Source organism: Anser anser, assembly GCF_964211835.1.
Source record: "Anser anser genome assembly, chromosome: 1".
In the NCBI taxonomy this organism is placed as follows: Eukaryota; Metazoa; Chordata; class Aves; order Anseriformes; family Anatidae; genus Anser; species Anser anser.
The window spans coordinates 141,255,598-141,275,844 of record NC_139720.1 but is presented as its reverse complement, the minus strand read 5'-3'; the positions used below and the strand labels follow the sequence as shown (position 1 = coordinate 141,275,844).

The 20,247-nt window shown below is 38.4% G+C and overlaps 1 protein-coding gene and 1 long non-coding RNA gene across 3 annotated transcripts in view; both read right to left on the bottom strand.

Annotated features, from left to right (window-relative positions):
• Positions 1–20,247, bottom strand: part of TMEM131 (transmembrane protein 131) — a 97,514-nt gene that overhangs the window by 66,689 nt on the left and 10,578 nt on the right. The window contains exons 2-3 of one of the 2 annotated variants that reach the window (XM_083806393.1): positions 13,455–13,531; positions 10,814–10,875 (exon numbers count right to left, since the gene is read on the bottom strand). In XM_083806393.1, coding sequence (XP_083662519.1) covers positions 10,814–10,846 — 33 coding nt within the window. In that variant the 5' untranslated portion in view covers positions 10,847–10,875; positions 13,455–13,531. The remainder of the gene's footprint in view (positions 1–10,813; positions 10,876–13,454; positions 13,532–20,247) is intronic. The other variant, XM_083806392.1, reaches the window with a different exon arrangement.
• On the bottom strand, positions 4–10,805 carry LOC310884704. Its single transcript, XR_014574342.1, has 3 exons — positions 9,856–10,805; positions 3,212–3,289; positions 4–2,127 (listed from the first exon to the last, which is right to left on the bottom strand). It is a non-coding gene; the product is annotated as an uncharacterized lncRNA (long non-coding RNA).

Below are 20,247 nucleotides of genomic sequence, written 5' to 3'. Positions count from 1 at the left end.
TAACAGAAAAAGAAAATAATTGAAGAGACTGACAGTATTATACTTCCTGCAGGGGGAAAAACAACTGTTACAAGTTATTAGATCAGATTTTGAAAGACAAAAGAGAAAGTTCTGATCTGGAGCAGAAAATGCAAACTGGCTTTTTTGCACTTAATTACTTGAAGAAATTAAGCCATCAGCTTCTATCCAAAGACAACTTGGCCCCAGACGAGAACTACAGGTAATTCCAGTGGCAGGAACTGCTACAAACTGTGAGATAAGCAGTAACTAAAAATGTTAAAATTGAGAGAAAGAAAAGAAAAAAAAGATAACTTAGGGAGCAAAAGAAAAACTTACCATAGACATAATAAAAATATTACCAAGAAAAACACATAAAACAAGTAACAGCCAAGCATACTGATGTAATATAACAAGCTAAAAAACCAAATATGTGATTAGGAAACTTGAACCTCCGTCCCAGCGAACTATCTTCTAGCCTCTCTTATTCATACAACTTTACTACCTCTCTACTGGACATTACAGCTAATTACCTGAAAAGAAGGAGGTTAGGTTTTCTAAGAAATTTCAACTAGTTTACCCTTGCCTAAGAAATCCCAGCTAGTTACTAAGGTTATGTATGGAACGTCCTCTTTGAAACATTAACATCACAGAATGGTTTGGATTGAAAGAGACCTTGAAGATCTAATTCCAAACCCCCTTCTCCCCAGGGACACCTCCCACCAGACCAGGCTGCTCAAAGCCCCATCCAGCCTGGCCCTCAACACTTCCAGAGACGGGGCATCCACAGAGGGTAGAAAATCACTTCCCTCACCCTGCTGGCCACACTTCTTTTGATGTAGTCCAGGGTACAGTTGGCTTTCTGAGCTGCAAGTGCACACTGCTGACCTGTGTTGAGCTTCTCAATCAACACCCCAGTTTCTTCTCCTCAGAGATACCTGCTCTCAATCCGTTCCCCACTCAGCCTGCATTTGTGCTTGCAATTGCCCCAGCCCAGATGCAAGACCTTGCACTTGGCCCTGCTGAACTTCAGGACGTTCACGCAGGCCTACCTCTCAAGATTGTCAAGGTCTCTCTTGATGGCATCTCTTCCCTCCAGCATGTTGAATGCACAACACAGCTTTCTGTCATTAGCAAACTTACTGAGGGTTCACTCAATCCCACTGTCCGTGTCACTGACAAATATGTTAAATAGTGCCAGTCCTAATACCAACTCCTGCGGAACACAACTCGTTACTGATCTCCACCTGGACATTGAGCCATTGACCGCAACTCTTTAAATGTGACCATCGAGCCAATTCCCTACTTATTGAGTGGTCCATCCATCAAATCCATGTCTCTCCAATTTAGAGACAAGGATGTCACATGGAATAGTGTAAAATGCTGTGCACAAGTCCAGGTAGATGACATCAGTTACTCTTCCAATGAAACTACCAACTTTTAAGAAATTCTGTCTTGCCATAGGATACAAAGCTCAAATTTAGGATTTCAGTCCTTCTCGAAAATGCAATTTATGTCTAAGCCCAAAAATATTAATCTTCTGGGAGAAGGAAAAAAAGGTTACAGGTTTGATAACGCCTACAGTGCACACCCTGACTCACCTGACACAGTTCATACCTCTAGTAAAAGGATATCTGTTCTCAAGGGGAATGGGATTTTTTTCATACTGCATTTCAGAACCCAAGTCCCTTAGCTGGGTCACTGACTTCTATTTCAATTAGAAATTACACTTTGTCCTCCTCTTCGCTAAGAAAAAAAATCCTTTAAAAAAGTACCAGAATGTGCAAGTGTGAGAAGACCTACAATTAAAGAAGCTGTATTTTATTTTGCTTTTTTGGAGACACTTATGAAATTGCTACTACTAATAATTTACTTCACAAAAATAATGCTTGATTCACAGCAAGGACCAATTCCTTACCAGTGTCCTTGAAAGTGCATTATTCACCCTAAATAAGTAACAACTTCCTTCCAATAACCAATTTTCTTTAGAATCATAACGAAAGCACATCATTAAACTATTAGCACTTACCTAACAGTCAGATGATGGAGCCAACAGGTTCAGATCCTATGACATGGCAATCAAAATAGTTGCTACCAACACTGTCCCATCCTTGACAACTAGTTTTGGCTCTAGCAAGAGAGCATATTTTTGACTATTTGGGAGAGGAAGTTGTCTGTTATCTACTCTTAAGCATTGTGACTGGTGGTCAATATTCCCTAATGCTAGTCTTAGTCTAAGATCCCACTCAGGTCAACTTTTAGACAGAAGGCAGTGGAAACTAAATTTAACCCAAGAACATAGAGGAACAAATGGAAATATACATCATTAACAATAGCTGAACTACTGCACAGCTAGAGCTGTAGTTGACTTTTTGGAGTTAAATTCTCTGGCTGATTTTACACACAAGTTTTCCCTCCTATATTCTGTAACTACAGATCTGCAATGAAAATATTAGTCTGTACATCAAGTTTAAAGTGACAAATCACTTTGGCAGGACATTGTAAGTCTGAAACATTTTAAACATCTTCTTCAAATTCTAAGCACGAAGTAAAAATATACTGAAGACTCATGCTTATGAAGGAAAGCTTTTTTCTTTTTTTTTTTTTGCTTAAAAATGCCTGTTAAATACAACAAAATGACAAATTGATTTCAATGACTTTTTGGGGGCTTGAAATCCGGGTCAATCAAGAGCAAAGATACAGCATACCAACTTCAGCAGCTCATCAGCTTAACCACAGCATCATGGAACTAAACCAAAAATAAATCTCATGTGGCAGTCTCTATAATTATCACTCATTTTTATTACATGTCAATCTTTATAGTCTTGCAGTAAACAAAAACATACAAATGTGCTGTGTTACATGTTTTAAATTATTCTTATTTGATATTCAAGCAAAATCACGGATTGACTGTGTTGCAGTCTGGTATGCTATGTTTCCTGTGTGACTATACCCCCTCTTCAAAAACTGTCAAACAAATACCAAGAACTATATAATGGATTGATCTGATACACTGTTTTAAAGTGAACGTTTTGTTGAGTACTGCTGGTTTATCAGGTAAAAAGAACTATAAATTAAGCTTTTAAATAAATATAGTTTATTCTTTCCTAGTGCAGAGGATAGACCTGTAATACAGCAGTACAAGAAAGTAATTTATAGGAAAAATTTATTACATCTTATCTGTACAGAAGTACTACAAATAAGAAAACAGTACCTTGCAATGGCAAGCTTAGTACAAATCCAGAAGAAGGTTGCATGTGAACACTATTAGTATTTCAACAGATATAGTAACCTAAGTTATAGGGGGAAAAATGCAATTGGAATAGTTTTCAGATCCAGCTGACTGCCTAACAACAAAAAATTAAGGTCAGCATAAGAAAAGCAGTAGAAAATATACAACCAAGTAAGATAATGAAGTGGGAGAGGGAAAGATCAGTACTGTGGGCTTTGAAATCCTCCCACCCCAAAAAAGCCTGCGTTCAAGTCTTGAAAATGGATTAGAAAATTTGAAGGCATCAAGCACTGGTTTCAATACATCAGTTTGCATCCAGGGGCTTACACCCTCAAAAAAAGATTTCACACACAGAATCTGTACCTCAAAGCATGCCTTCCAAACTCAGTAAGAGTTGTGGGGTGATCCTGGACAACAACTCTATGGCATACACAAAGAATCCAAAAAAACCAGACCTTACAGACTGAATGCTGTGTCTAAACAAGTGGGTTAACTTTAGCCAGAAAAACAAAACAAACAACAAAACCCAACCAACACCCAATTTTAATATCTCACCTGTTTGTTATAACTGCTATTCTTCAGTTCTTGGTAAGAGGTCACATTACCTAACACTACATTCAGTTATCTAAACATAGGCCTCCGCTGCTGCTCGAGATCAACGTCCCATGGCAACGTGCCTGGCCACAGGCTGACAGTCCAGAAGGGTGCCCGGTTTCTCCTATGCCCTGTGCCATTATCTGCCACGTCTGTGTAGACGTCCTGGATAGTCTGGGGCATCTCAAATAGCACCGGTTACCTATGTTTAGACAAATGAATTAAAGCCCTAATGTCTTGAACAAGGTTAAAAAAGGGTGAAGGGGGGTAGGGAACAAGTGGAATAAAGCTCTTGATCAAGACCCGAGGTTTCTGGACACCAAATGTATTCCTTTAATGTGAAATTCTCAACTACAAAACCTTTCTGTATTCCTACATCCTTCCAGGTTCCTTTTTGTGAAAAGATTCAAACTATTTTTATTTTATAGTATGGCAGGTTCCTACTCATAGCAGAGCTACGTGCTGCTTGCAACTACATGCTGAGACAACTACAAAACTGATACACAGGTGGCAACTTAAGTCTTCATTGCTGCATTCATCAGCTCTATGGTAAGTAGTAGGATAATTAAAATAAAATTATTGATGAATATCTTGCTTAAGGTAATGTAAAAAAAAAAAACCAGACTGCTGTAATCTGGGAAGTAGCTGAAAGTGGACTGAGAATGCACTGCCATGCACTTTCATGACCCAAACTCAGAGAAAGAAACAACAACCATCAGTTGACTTTAGCTGATGCAACACATGCTTATGGACAGTGGCTTTGCAGCAGTCACTGGCTCCTGGGCAGCAATTAATGATTTTTAAACTAAAGCCTGGGGATGGCAATTCTTCCTGCACAAGAAGAAACTGCCTTTTTTTTTTTTTAAAGGAGCAGAGGGATATCAGCCACTCATAAGCAACGGTGAAGAACTGAGATGATGGCTATTCTTTTGTAATATCACATGCATTGGAAGGGAGCTCCAGAGGCCAGCTAGTCCAAACCCCAGCTCAGAAGAGGTCCAGTTAGTACAGGTCACTCACTGCTTTTTGCCACTGGGTTGTAAATATCCACAAAGACAGAATTTCTACAATTTCTTTGAGTAACCTAGTCCAGCGTGTGATCAGCCTCAGGTTTAAAAGCCTTTTTTCCCCTCACATTAGTTTGGAATCTCCCATGGTGCAACCCATGTCCAACGCTGCTCATCCTTCCACTGTGCGAAGTCTGGCTCTGTCAACTGTACGCTGCCATTGTGGGGCAGTGCGAGGGAAATCACATCCTTTATCTGCTGGCTCCATTTTTGTTCATACAGATCAGCAGACAGTTGGCCGCCTTTGCAACAAGGGCACACGGCTGACTTCTGTTCAGCTTGTTGTCTACCAGGACCCATCCAGCTGCGTTGCATGGTGTTACTCAGTTCCAGGTGCAAGCCCCTCCGAATGGCAGCCCTGCCTTCTTCCAGTGTATCAACTACTTTGCACAATTTGGCAGCATCCACAAACTTACTCATGGTGTTCTCTCCCCCATCATCCAGGTTGATGAAGATGAGGTTAGGTTGCATTGTGATCAGTATCAAGCTCTAAGGAACATCACACAACTGACTGCCAGCAGAACTTTGTACTGTGGAGTACACTCATAGAGGTCATGAGTCCAGCAAATTTTCCACGTGCTTTTTTTTTGTCCATTTATGCAGCCTCTATCTTAGCAGTTGGGCTATGTGAGTATTAACGCAGATCATGTCAAAACCATGTTTTAAGTCAACATACAATGTGAAAATCTGAGGTAATAAAAAACATACTTCCACTTTACACCTGAATCCAGTCACCAATACACCAGAACCAAACGGTTGCCACTTCTGTTGAGGTGATAATTCTAAATTTACCATGCCATAACAAATGAAGTACAGATTCTGCAGAAAATACTGAAATTCCTCCAGAAAGCGATAGCAATGCTGATTTCCATGCATGTAACTGAGTCCCTTAGTATTCAGCTTCCTCATGGCAAAGCCACTGCTAGTCACATTAAGGTTCTATCTGTTTGATTTTAAGGACAGTTGTGTTTCTGATTACCAGCTTTTGTGACTAACAGTTCATAGCAGTTTATCAACTTAACGAGTTTAGCAAATACGTATTAACAATATATATCACACCATTCTCTATTGCTATTTCAGCTATTCCACAATACGAGTAAATAGCAGTAAAAAAAATTTCTAGGAGTCAACCTGAAAAAAAAGGGGGCATTTCATACCCTTACTGTGATGATCTTAAGTGTAAGTATAATGAATGAAGTATTTCATATTAGACAATTTGACTGAAAAGGAGAGTTCTACCATTTTCCTTTTTCCTTGCAGGAATATCACAAGAATTATTTTCCAAACACTTATCCTCAATGGAAGATCACTCACTATTGAGCTGGAAATATGAGATACCTATGATAAGAGATGTCACGATAAATAGATTGACCTGGGAAACAGCCTTTTATAAACTAAGAGCAAATGAAAACTTTGTTCTGAAACATAAATTTTGCACTACAGTTTACTTTTCACAATACATTCCTCAAAAAGACAGTGTGTTACCTTAACACGCAACCTACAATTGTTACTTTTAACAAATTATGTCAGCACTCCTAATATTTGCAAATGACATCAGAGTCAGAGGGGCTGGAAGCATCTGTCAGGTCTGGATGAGGCACTGAAGGGGGGCCTGAGACTGACAAGGTGAAATTCTGCTGAAGAAGAGCTCAAATATAAAACTAGGAATAACTGACTAAGCAGTAGTTCTAAAGAAAGAATGTGTCTGGAACTCACAGCGAAATGCAAACTACATGAGCACACAAGATGCTGCTGAAAGTCTACATCTCATTTGAAATTATTAAAACAAGTGTTATTATGCAGGGAAGCAACTACTCTGTCCTTTCGCAAAGCCTCAAATCATTAATGCCCTGATTAAGTGCCATGCCTTAAGTACTGGATTTCTATTTGTCTGAGCACTAAAGAAAGTTACCCAGTGTTTTTAAAATTCTGTATAAATAAGCTATAGGTATTTTTAGTACAAAATGATCATTATGAAGAGGGCAGGAAAAAAATCAACTCAAATATGTATTAGAGATAAAAGAAAAGCAAAAACAACTTAGGTATGAAACATAGGTACTTCAGGAAGCCTGTGAAAATTACTTCGCTAGAGGTTTTAACAACAGGGGAGAGAAGCATCTGCGCCAAGGGCAGTCCATCTACTCACAACACTACCCATATAAAGTACCAGGTCATCTCCTGAGGTCCATTTCAATAAAATCTATGTCTGTAAAGTGCCAACCAATTAAACAGACTTCTGCAAATTGCCTGCAACTGAAGAAACCTCCACGTATAAATTAAGGAGAATCTTGTATTGAGCAGCAGACAATTTGCATTAATACAATTCTTACGCAATGCTCAGGATCTAAATAAATTATTTCAAGAGTTCAAAGAGTTGTTGGGTTCTTAAGGGGACTGAATTACATGAACCAAAGATGGCAGAAGGAAGTTCTCCCATTACATGTAACTTACATCCATAGGCAGAAGTAACAAATTTATTCAGATATAAACCTTTACTCTAAGCATGTATGTTAGAGAATAAAGTTCTCGCTATTGCTCTGTTAAGGCTACTTGGTGTAATATTGTGTTCAACCTGAATATTGTGTGCAGTCTGGGGCCCCTCACTACAAGGTCACTGATTTGCTCGAGTGTAGGCAGGGAAGAGCAGAGAAGCTGGTGAAGGGACAAGAAAACAAGACTTAGGAGGAGCAGCTGAGGGAACTGGGGCTGGAGAAGAGGAAGCTGAGGGGAGACCTCATCGGTCTCTACAGCTACCTGAAAGGAAGTTGCAGTGAGAAGAGCACTGCTCTCTTTTCTCAGGTGAAAAGTGATAGAACCCAAGGAAATGGTCTCAAGTTGTGCCAGGGCAGGTTTAGATTGGATATCAGGAAGAATTTCTTCATGGAGAAGGTGGTCAAACATTGGAACGGGCTGCCCAGCAAAGTGGTGGAGTCCCCATCCCTGAAGGTATTTAAGAGACATGTAGATGTGGCGCTAAGGGACATGGTTTAGTGGTGGGACTCAGTAGATGGTTGGACTTAGTGACCTTGAAGGTCTTTTCCTACCTACATGATTCTAAATGGAGAACTCTAATCCATGTACTCGTAGCCCACACTCAAAGGTAGTCTTCACTTTGCTACAGTTACCCATTAGCATTAACTAATGAAATTTCCACTGCCACTTCATTTTTACTAAATTCAAGTTATTTACTTAAATATGTAAAGATTAATGCCTTTTCAATAAATAACTTTAAGTCAGCCTGGCCAAGCACAATTTTCCCAATACATTTTGCTTGTTTTTGACAAGAGAAGTCCTAAAATGTGATTGCGTGCAGTGGTTTCATAACATGCAGCGAATGTTCACCAATAGTACCTAGTTCAAGTAAGTACAGAAACAGTATTGAGAAGATATACTCTTAACTGGAGAGAGGTGGCACGAATTCCTAACAAGTAAGTTATGCTGGATCCAGCACTTGATTTGCCTTATTTTGAAAGCAATTCCTTCAAACAAGAAAAAGGCCTGCTTCCGCTGAAGAGATACCAAATTCTCTGAGGATAGAAAAGTAGACCAAGATTGGAGAGGGCTTAGAAATTATCATTTATTGAATATTAATTGCTTTGTGCACAATTATTTTTGATATTTAAAAAAATAATCTGAAGGTCACATAACAACTAGACAATATGAAGTTACTACTACATCACTGTATTTACTCTGCAATGATGGATGACCTAGAATCAAGAGACATTTGTGAGAAATTACAGAAAGACTAAAAAAGAAACACTCAATGACATGCAGTAGAATTAAAACTTCAGGAACTGCTGTTCACAAGATATAAATCTGTTTTTACAGCAACGAATATGCTCTGGTCTTATTTTTTAATTGCACTAGGTAGTCACAAGAGGTCACCATGTTAAAATTGACAGAAAAGGAAATAAACTGTAAGCTACAGCAAACTTGCTGTATCATTCTGTTTAAAAGGAACTAGCTTTAATTATGTAAGAATTTTTGGCCTAAAAGCCATAAGTAATTAATATAATAATATCTAACATATGAAGCAATTATTAAAATTTTTGTCTCCCTTGCTGTGTTTTAAATTAAATATTCAGTGATGTATTAGGAAAAGTGGCAGCCAAATGCAATCCAAAGCACTGCAAAGTTTACACTGTCAGTGTTTGACTGTTCCACCCTCATATTTAAACTAACTTTTCCCTGTCACAATAAAGTCAGAATGATTAACAATCCATTTTACTTTTCTTTTTCATTTTTAAATCAATTATTGAGGTGGTTCAAAGCACCACCATCCTAGTCCTGAGAGCTACAGCAATTAAATGTGCTAATAAATAAAAAGAAATAAATATCAAAATTTGTAAAATTAATCTTAATTGGTTAAATAAGGAGTCCTGTGGAAAAAAATCCCTAAAATGTAGATAGCTGAATTAACTACATCCTTTTCATCTCAAAGATTGGGCCAACAACTGTCAGTCATTTTTATTAAACCACTCTTGTCAAGCAAAATATATTCTAATCGAGTATGCAACAGAAAAGAAGCTAAGCCTAGTGATTTTTTTCCTACATACTTATACTGATATGTGGCATTTCCATGCAAGTTAAAAAAATATTGAGTCAAAAATGCAGTAATTGAGACCATAACCACTATTTGGAAAGTTTCCATCATTCTACTCTAAGTCCAAAAATAAGCCTACATATGCATCTAGTAGAGAATGTGTTTAGTGTATGACAAACTACTATTTGATTAGGGACCTGATTTTGGGGTGGCTTCTTTTTGTATGGGGGGGAATGTTTTGTTTTTTTGACTGCAACCTTTTCAATTGTCAGTTTAGATCATTTTGAAGGATCTTACCCTTGCACAATATAATCTTAAAACCTGCGATAAGTTATTTTTGACTCACATTAAAGGCCAAGCAGTAGAAGGGAAAAAAACACAACTTAGGAAAGTAGATGGGAGTAGGGGGAGCCCTCACTAACCTGAAATAAATGATCGCATCATGAACCCAAAACTACACAGCTTTCACATTTGTAGACTCTTCTGGACTAGACAGGAGGTAGGAACTGTAAATCAAATATTAACTAATGAAGTTAAACACAGTCATCTGACTGACACGTTAATTGTTTAAACAATTACTGTTGTTGGTTTTTTTCCCCACTCATCTCTCCTCCCTTTCACCTACCATGGCTAACAACATCAAGGAATTTTAACAAAACATATTCTCACCATAAATACTACCCACAGGGTGTACTTATGAAATTCTAGTCAACAAAACTTCAAAACTCAGTAACTCAAAAGCATTAAGCCATACTGCTATGTCTTTCAACCCAACATTTATCACCATCTCAAAGTTTTAGTACATAATTCTTTTAAAGTTATGTATTTTTCAGGTAGTGTAGTGCTGCCATTCTTGTCAGCTTTCTTTTGGCACATGACAAACCAGACAAGATAGGATTTGCAACAGCAGTCACCTCTCTGCATTGATGTGAACTTTCTTTAAACCTGGTGGTGACTTGGTGCCAAGGTCTACATTTACATTAAGGAATCCTGTAACACTTCCCAGTTCCTCTAGCTGGACTATCCAACTGAATCATGACTCTGTATCAAGATGAACCTTAAACACAAAGAAGTAGCCAGATTTCCAGGGGTGGGTGGGGGAATAAAAAATTGAAGGGAAACCTGAACAAGCTGACCAGACGGAACTTGTGGTAAGCTCCATCAGTTTCCTGACATGAAAAGGCCAGGGAACGAGAGCCTCCGAACACAAGTGCATACTGTTGAAAATAAACCTGGAAGGCCAAAAAGTCTTTGGACTAGCTGAAGTTCCATGTTTATCTGTCTTCAAAAATCCACTTACCCTTGAGCTTCAAAAAAACAGCTGTCAAAAAGGAGATGGTGAAACATTGCTAATTCAGATCATTTACTCCGAGTACGTACCTGCAATAGGTCTCCTTCATCAAAACGTAGCATTTCTATTATGCCATCCGACTGGATGAAAGCTATGAAGAAAAACAAAAAACTAAGTTACTTAACAGAAAAAGACATCTTGTTATTAACAAGAATAACTTACACATCTAAAATCAGCAGTTTTTTTAAATAAAATCATAGAATCATTAAGGCTGGAAAAACTCTCCAAGATCATTTGGTCCAACCATCCCCCTACCACCAATGTCACCCACTAAACCGTGTCCCTAAGCACCACGTCCAACCTTTCCTTATACGCCCCCAGGGACGGTGACCCCACCACCTCCCTGGGCAACCCGTTCCAATGCCTGACTGCTCTTTCTGAGAAGAAATGTCTCCTCATTTCCAACCTGAACCTCCCCTGGTGCAACTTGAGGCCATTCCCTTTAAATGAGAACCCAAAATAAAAATGCAGAGTTTAACAAATCAGCAAACACAAGCTTATGATATTAATTATCTGAGAGCTCCAAGATGTTCAAATTAATAAGCAACACACTTCGCAGATCAGTCTTTTAGCACAACAATGTTTAACTTCAAAGTGAACAATTTCTTCTGGGTTCCCTAAAAAGATTAGCTGTACCATGCTAATTTAGTATTTTAACTGGTATGAATGACTGGGTACCTAAACAAGTTCAATGCACCAAAGGCCATGCTGAATTCTGACACTTAGAAATAGCATTTCAGTTTCATAATCCCTACATCTAAAAGTCTTAACTGTACATCTGGAAAACCTTGTTCACACTGTTCCCTAATCCTCAGGAAAGCAACGACTCTCCCCATCTTGACAGTAACATAATAAAATTTGGAAGTTTAGAAGTGTTTGCACCAAGAACTTCCACGTGACTCAAGTCAATGGAAAGCTCATGCCTCGGTCACATATAGGATAAACAAATTGAGCATTCCTCCTCCACTCACTTCCTCTAAATGCTTGGTCAAGTAATTGTTCTCAATTCCTCTAAAAAGGGAATGCACAATTCCTCTCTGTAGGGAATGCTATTTTCTTTGAAAGACAAAGAAATAAGGGCATTGCCCTTCCTGTAAAATATAAAAAACTGTACAAGAACGAACATGGGTTGGAAAGGAAAGAAGTTCAAAGAGATTACCCCTCAAACGACTATGCCCCCCCACATACAAATCACAGGTCTTTGAGATGAAATACAGTAACAACCTCAAGCCAGAAAAGTAAAAAAAAAAAAATTAAAACCCCTCCATATAAGTAACTCATACCCTCTTCTACCACCCTTTTTCATAATTGTCTTTAAAATTAAGTTTGATGAAGTTAATCAAACTTCACACAAACCGTGTGTGAGAACACACACCTCTCTCTCTGCAAGGAGGCACAACTTCAACAGGAAGAAGCTGAAGGTTTCCAGTTCACACAAGCACACTGTGCTTCCAGAAGATGTTACTGCAATCACAGCCCAAAAAAAGGGGATTTGAATCTTCATCTCCCCCTTTAAAGTCAGTGTTCTAACAACTACAATTGTAAGGTCACCAACACTGCCACTCGCCTCTGATGTTTTACAAGAAAAAGCAATATGCATTATTTTCAAATGCTACCTGACATATCAGTGTTTGCACATCCCATTTCGGGCCCCTAGCTCCCCCCATACTCTGACACATCCTCCTAAAAAAAAGGTACACTGCTCCTGAACCTTGATTTCCTATTTTCAGAAATACAAGTTAACACCAACCAAAGATCACTGCTGCCATCTCCAAGTCTGTTTTTATGCAAAACAAAAGCAAAAAACCAACACCCCAAAACAACATGATGTATTACAGATCACTTTTCAAGCCGCCACACTTCAGAATTGCGAAGCTGAGCGAGGCCAGGCTGAGAACACAGCCCCAGCTCATGCCGAAGGGTGAAAATCATGGTAGAGGGAGAGGCGGGCTCTGGCTATGAAGGAATGCATTGCACACCAGGCATATAACAGTGGCATGAGCAGGACTAGTCATCATGTCAGCAGTAACTTACAATTTTGTGTATTTATCATTACCTTAATGATTTTCAGAACAAACAAAAGGCATCCTTACGGTAAGAAATGGGGTATTTGTCAATCCTTTATAATGAAGAACTATACAGAACACGGGGGAAAAAAACAAACACACCAGAACAAAACAGCATTTTAACAGCTGTTATAATATCAAGTCCTAGAGTTCATCAAGATCTGGGCTTTTAAAACTTAAATTACTGGAGCAGATCTGTCAGTTTAAAGTTTAATCCGTAAAACAAAGAACAAGAGGATTCTTGTATGTGCATTGCCAGTTGAATCGACATTTAAGTCACTGTTTATTTTTGTCTTTAAAACCACCCAAAAATCTATACAAGAATCGCAGCACAAAAAGAAAGTAAAGCTCTGACATGTTACATTTAGAACCAAAGTATGACAGTGGATCAGGATTTCACACGAAAGTCATGCCTATCCTCTGAGCAAAAAAATCCAAGCTATGGATTAGCTGATACTGAGGGAAAATTCTCCACTTCTAACTTAGGGAGAAATCCAGAATGAACTGATGTTTTTTATTGTACTTCATTGAAAATAAGTTTAACAACACTAGTTTCATAAAACATTAAGAGCACCCCTTTCCTAACAGTGAAAAGGAATTGTACCTCTGAGGTTGGGCTTGTTGGTATTCCTTTAGTTTTCTAGCTTTCAGCTCCAGAGATGAATAATATGCAGAATGTGACTGCAACATCAGGTGGGAAAAATAATAATTAGAAAACAGCTTTTTCTATTCATAATCTATCAGTAAAATGCAAAATGTTACTTCTTCATATGTACATTTTTACATCAAATTACAAATTCTTAATGTTTTCTCTTAATATTTTCATGAGGCTTTTTTCTCCCCATTTTTAATGATACACTGTAGGTACAAAGAGCAGACAGTAGCATTATTTCTTCCCTAAGGACAGTAATACAGAGGCTCACAGAATCTAGCCAAAATCTTACACTTGAGCAGTTTGAATGCAGGCAGCCCTTTCCATAAACACTTTTCTCAGCCATTCCACTGTTATTTCATCTTTGGTATACCTTATGAACAAAGCAGCAGATGTTACAGAACATGTTGAGCGGATGACACTGTTAAACAGAAGTGCCATTCATCATTGTATCATTTGAGAAATGTTTTCCTAGAGCAGGTGACAGTGCCAGGTGAAGTCAGATGCACTGCAAAGCTTGGCTGCTGGCCATTTCACAGCAGTTGCTTCTGAAGTCAGATCACGAAGCAGTTTCTGCGGTTATACCTTTTACTTTGTTTTAGACTAACTTTCAAGCTTCTGTTGGTACTTTATCAGTGATTTCATCAGAGCAAGGAAATGACAAGTAAATACCTTCACGAGATGAAAGCTCGTTTTTGCAACCGACTCCTCCGACTCTCAATTCAGGCTGAAGCAACAAGTCACCTCATTCAAATGAGGCAAAAACAATTACATTTTTAAAAACCTCCACAGGTGAGTCAAAGGATCACCCAAACCCCAGTACGAGCAGCTCTCAAACTGCCCGACATGGCCCACAGCGGGGACAAAGGCTTCTTCAAAGCGAAGCACAGACGCTGCCTGGGCAGCAGCACGCTTCCTTCTCAGTATGTGCCCCTTCCAGAATTAGAAGCAGCTGCTCACTACTTGGACTTGCAGTACCTGAGCTAAACGAGTTCGCAAGGCAGTGGAAGCCCAAAAATAGTCTTTTCTGCCCCTTTACACAAAATATGTATGTGACCAATGGAGAATAGGCTATTACCAATGCCAAAAGACTCTGCCAGCAATTAAGTGTAAGATCATCTGGGCACGCTGTATTAGGTGAACCATTCCCCACACTACAGAGGAAGAGGACTGCTTCTACAAAGTCCTCGACAACTTCTCGAGGAAAAACTCCTTCCCAAAGTCTGTGCCCACACCACCGTGCCTCGTAATCAGCCTAATATTGTAGCCAACCTCTAATACAAAGGCAAACATACCCCACTGCTCTGGAAGAGCAAACTGCAGCAAATTAAGAACTGCTGACTGCGCCATGTCAGCCACCCCTGCCACATGCCTGGCAACTGCTACGAGAGGGGCACAACACAACATTTGGGGTAGGAAGCACTTCAGCTGTCACGGCATGATCCGCCACTGCACAAATCAGCAGCCAAGAAGCCAAATTACGCATTAGGAAAATAATTTCTTCCTGACCCTACAGGCAGCTGAAGCCCTGAAGCCTGATTAATAGTTATTAGTCAAACTTAAGTGTTATTAGCATGTTCAGGGCCCAAAGAAAAAAAAAAAGGGGATGAAGATTCAAATCCATGGATTTCAAGGCCAGAAGAATCAGTCTCCTTTCTTCCTTGCCTATGCCAGAGTATTCTCTAAAATGTACACACAGATCTCTCTAAACAGACAGCCTTTACCCTTTAAAGCACCTCAAGAAGCAAATTTATCGGATTCAGGAGAATCCCTTACAGTATCAGTCACTCTCACTGCTAGGACATTACATGATTGCAGGGTCAAGTTTTTCAGCTTCCAGCTTGTGTATCCTGTTTTCTTCCTTTCAGATAGTAGGTTAGTATTGACAGAATAGATAAAATAAGCAACAGTAAATGCTAAAAATACCGTTTCATTTTCTGTTTTCAGTTTACAGCCCTTGAAGTGTCAATTCTTTGCTTAAGTTAGCTTTCCTATGAAAAACCCATAAAAGATACTGTAAAAAAGGACTATGAACATAGGTCTTTCCACTTGCTCCAAGTGTCCCTTTTTTTACAGAGCCTTTATTAAGCCTTTTCAAACCCTTTAAAAGAAAAAAAAAAAGCAGAACAAAAACCCACTACCACAGCTGTACTCCTCCTCCACCCCAAACCACAGTTTTCTTTAACAGAAAAGCACTATGTAGTCGTTATTACCAGTAGATTTTAAAGGGTTTTCTCCTCTTCAACAATACCATAGCACCTGATGATGCGTAAACACCTGAAGTAACAGAACTGGAAACATCATCTAGGCCAAAACAGATACTGAATTCACTTAATGTTCCTCAAAAATTAGGCGGTATCTTTTCATGAGTTTATGTAGTTAGCAGACATGTTTGGCTCAAATACATTCATATTTTAATTGTCTCTGGTTAGAGCGTTTTGTATTTCAGCTTAAAGTAAGAAAACTTTATACAGACCTATGAAGTATCAAGTAACAAAATCTTAAAATCCTACAGTTCTCCAAGGTAAGATGGAACTTAGTATCGAAATCCCGTTAGTCAACATCAATCTTTAGATATGCCTGAATTACATATAACAGAATAAATCTGCATGTAATGCGAGACCACTGAATACGCCAAGACTCTTGGTGCGTAACGATAAAAAACATTCTCCATGGTTCATAGGTTATGAGGCCTACTTCTGACTGAGATCTGATTTTTAAGGTGGCTTTGCAAGATTTTCTTTCATTTAGCCACTGACAACTACTTTGGTTCAATACGAATATTTGTTCTGGCATATAAAAACACTGTTCTGAAACATTACTTAGCTCTGCAACAGCTACTCCAGACCAGCCTGTTTATTTTTACATTAAGCATCATTACCTATGCTCTTACATGCTTGTAAAAAGTATTTTCTCCCTTAACTCTTATCTAAACCAATTTTCTTACTCTTTTATAAGCTGTGTTTATAGATCCTGGTATCATCTACTCTGTGGATTCTCTCCAAATTCTGGAAATAGTGTCCTAACTTACTAAAATAAAGCCAGGTTGATTATTTAAATCTCTCCTAATTTACAATAAGATTTTTTTTATTAAAAAAAAAAAAGTCGAACTTCTAACCCTTAGTCTCAATGACTAAGCTCACTTCAAGAGAACTATAACCACAGGAGCCAATTACAGTGTGCTAAATGTCATGCACTTCTGTCTACGTAATTGTAATTACAGCATTTGTACCACTACCAGTTAAACAGCACAACTAGAACTGGACAAGTTGGTTTTGAACCTTTGACTATGAATTAACTGCTTATGCACAACCACACAATTTCAATCATCCTGAGCAGTGGAAAACTGAGCAACATATAAAGTACAGGCAGTTGGGTATATAATGATAAATAACATTATTATGAAAGGAAGAATCACATGCTAAAAATTAAATACCACACCGATAAACAGCATTAAGCTGTAACGCAAGCAACCATTTTTATTGGCTTCAAGAATATAAAGGTCTGGTGAGCCTCAAGAAACACACCTCGGTTCAGCATTCAACATGATAAAAACTGTTTAAAAAACGAAGCCATCTCTCCAAGATGGGAGAGTCAGCGTTCCTATCGGTCTGAGCATCTGCCTACATCCTAACCACTGACAGTTCACTGGAAACACAAAAGATCATTCTCTTATGTGCCAGTGAATTGCAGGCAACCAGCTCAGAGAGACTCCCCAGTCAGCGTGCTTCCTTTCCAGCTCAATCCTCTTGCAGTTCCACAGCCAATTCATTTGCTTCTCTTCCAGTGGTCCATAAGGAAGGGAAATGAATAATTTTTCCAACAGACCTCAGGAAGAGCCATCAAAGCCAAGGCTGTAAATACATGCAAAGTAGTAGAGATCATATACAAAAATAATTTATTTTGAACTTCTTTTACATAGAAATATATTCATTCTTAGTTACCACCCCTTAATAAAGCCAGCTTGCTAATTGTTTTTGTTTCTGTTGACATATTAAGCAGCTGAAATAGGATCCCTAAATAATGCACTTTAATCATCATATGAAACTAAGAAGCAACACATTAACCTAAGTAAAAGAAAAAGTAGACTATTCATTAAGAACACCCTTTTGTACTACCACTTATAAGCATTAATTTTTATGACTTTAGACAACAGACACTCCAGTAAGTGCTTATGCACAAACCTGTGCCCAAGTTCATAAAAGCTAAACCAGAGACAGGAGATCACTTGCACCGCAATACCCGAGTGCATGGATCTCCATTTCACAAGAGTGGGGGAGCAAACGATTTTAATTTTATTGCACACAAAGGCACAAATTTGAGTCTGTACACCCAACTAAATCTGCATGTAATGTTTTACTAACTTGTTCATGTGTCTTCTCTGATTTCAGATATAAGACAAGCTGCAGGCTAGTTTTCTTCGTACAGCCAAGCTCTTTCCTAGTAAAGCTGTCACGCTGAATTCATCCACTCATCTCTTTCCCCCTTAGTTAAGACTGATGCAGATTTTTAGTAACTCAGTTATCAATTTGGTTTTAAAAGCCAGCCACAAAACAAAGTGGCAACGTAATTCTGATTCATAATACAGGCCACAGAAAGACAATGAAGGTACAGCTTTGATAAAGGAAGAAAGTGGTTCTCTGTCCTGAAGACAGTTCACGTACTTGACTCACCACGCCTGTTTCATGTTTTAGAAGATGGTGCAACTGCTTCAAGGTTTCTTTTAAAGACAGAGCAGGAGCATTTACTGTCTAGAGGTGTTGTGTAATAGATATATTCTTGCAAGAAAGCTATAGAAACATACATAGGGAAAGAAAGCTGACTGAAGAACATATACTACACCAGTCTTATTTTTAAGAAAATGACTCTAGAAAGACAGAAAAATTGAATCATAGGGTACTCAAATACCCTTCTCAAATGCTTATTCTGTACTCAGCCCATACTTCCATCTTACAGAAAATGTTAATTTTCATCACCTGGAGCAATTTTTCTTTTAATCTTTTTTTGTAATGAGTTTAAAAAGTTATCTGCCATTGACCAAAACAGTCAATTTCAGACGACAGCGGTAAATATCACAAGACCCCATTTTTTAAAAACCTCAAGTGCTACCTTAAAAGATGCTAGATGCTTTAAAATGCCTATTAAAAACATCTTCAAGTCAGTGCTTTACTTTTAAACATTTCAGTCTTTTCCCCAAAGACACTTAATTGCTGGCTCCAAAATACTCCTTAGTATGAAATTATATCGCATTCTGTTTTTTCAATGAAGAATTTCATAGATGGGCATTAGAACACTTATTTTAAATAAATAAGGAGAAGTAAATCTCTCATCTGAAAAAAAATAAAAATTAGATCACATTATTTTAAACTAAAGAGAACAATACTTCTGATACTCATGGAAACTTCTCCCAAATCATTAAATGGGAGAAAAGAATGTTAAATAGAAAACCAACATCTGAAAATAACTTGTTTTTCCTAGCTGTGGGCCATACAAATTGATCATGGCTTTTTTATTCTTTCAAATGATGGTGATTTTAAATGTTTTATAACTTCAATATGCTAAATTAGATTATAACTCTACAAATTTGTTGTAACTGAGCTTGCACAGGCACAAAATTAATTGTAACTAGCTTCAAAACCAAGATAATCTGGCCTGCAATGAAAAAAGGGAAAAATAGCAATCCTCCAAACTGTCTGCAATCTTCATCACATTCTCTTATTTTAATTCTCAAATTTTAGACAAAAACTTTTAGTTGTGCCAATAAGTTTACCACTCGTGTAGCACTGCAAATTGATGTGGGCACACAGAATTTGCACTTACTGGAATTCTAACCTTTACAGCACATAAAAGCATTTAATATTTAGTTTACAAGAAGTGACAGACAGTTTATAGCTTCTGCAGCCTCAGGAGCACAATGCATTAACTGACAATAATTGTTTATTCCTTCCATTAACATCAGCCTTCCAAACTTGCACTCCTATGAAATTAAGCCACTGAACAGACCTATGAAGCCCACTTACTCAAAAAACGGATTGTGCCAACACAGCGCAAAGACCTGCTTAAGAGATACATCCAGGCTGATTAACGACCTTAATAAGCCTAGGTTTATTAAACACAGATCAAGAATTGTTCTCTGCAGAAAAGAGGAAGGAGGATGGGATTTTCATACTTTCCAAAAAACCAAAACCACAGAACAAGACAGCACCACACAGATACCTCCTAACATCTAAATGTTTGCCACCTATAGGAATGCAAGCAGAGAAAAGCTACAGCTATGCTTTCTGATCAGTTTTCAGCTCCTGCCTCTGAATCTGGAGGTGCTACAGAGGATGCTTTGCATCACTAATCTCAACAGATATAATCACACAGGAACAGTGGCCTTATGGGCAATGCGGTTCTGCTCCCCTCTCCTAACACCGCTCTCTTTTTTTTTTTCCTCCTTCTTCAGTTATTTATCAGGGTGCAAGTGATTGAATTTATAGAACAACCACAGAACTTGGAAGACATTAATTTACCTTTTGCTGCATATGACTTGCAGCATGTTCAAGACCAGGTTACAACTGGAGAGAACTATTAGGAGGGAGGAGTGCCATACCTCCACCCCCTCCGTGCTCATGTGGCAACTGTTACCCAAGTGTCCACTGGAAACAGCTATTAAGCCTGGAGGACAAGAGCAGCAAGATAACGCTTAATCAGCTACCATGCAAAGCCTACAAATGCAGTGATCGAAGGTCAAGAAGAGGTA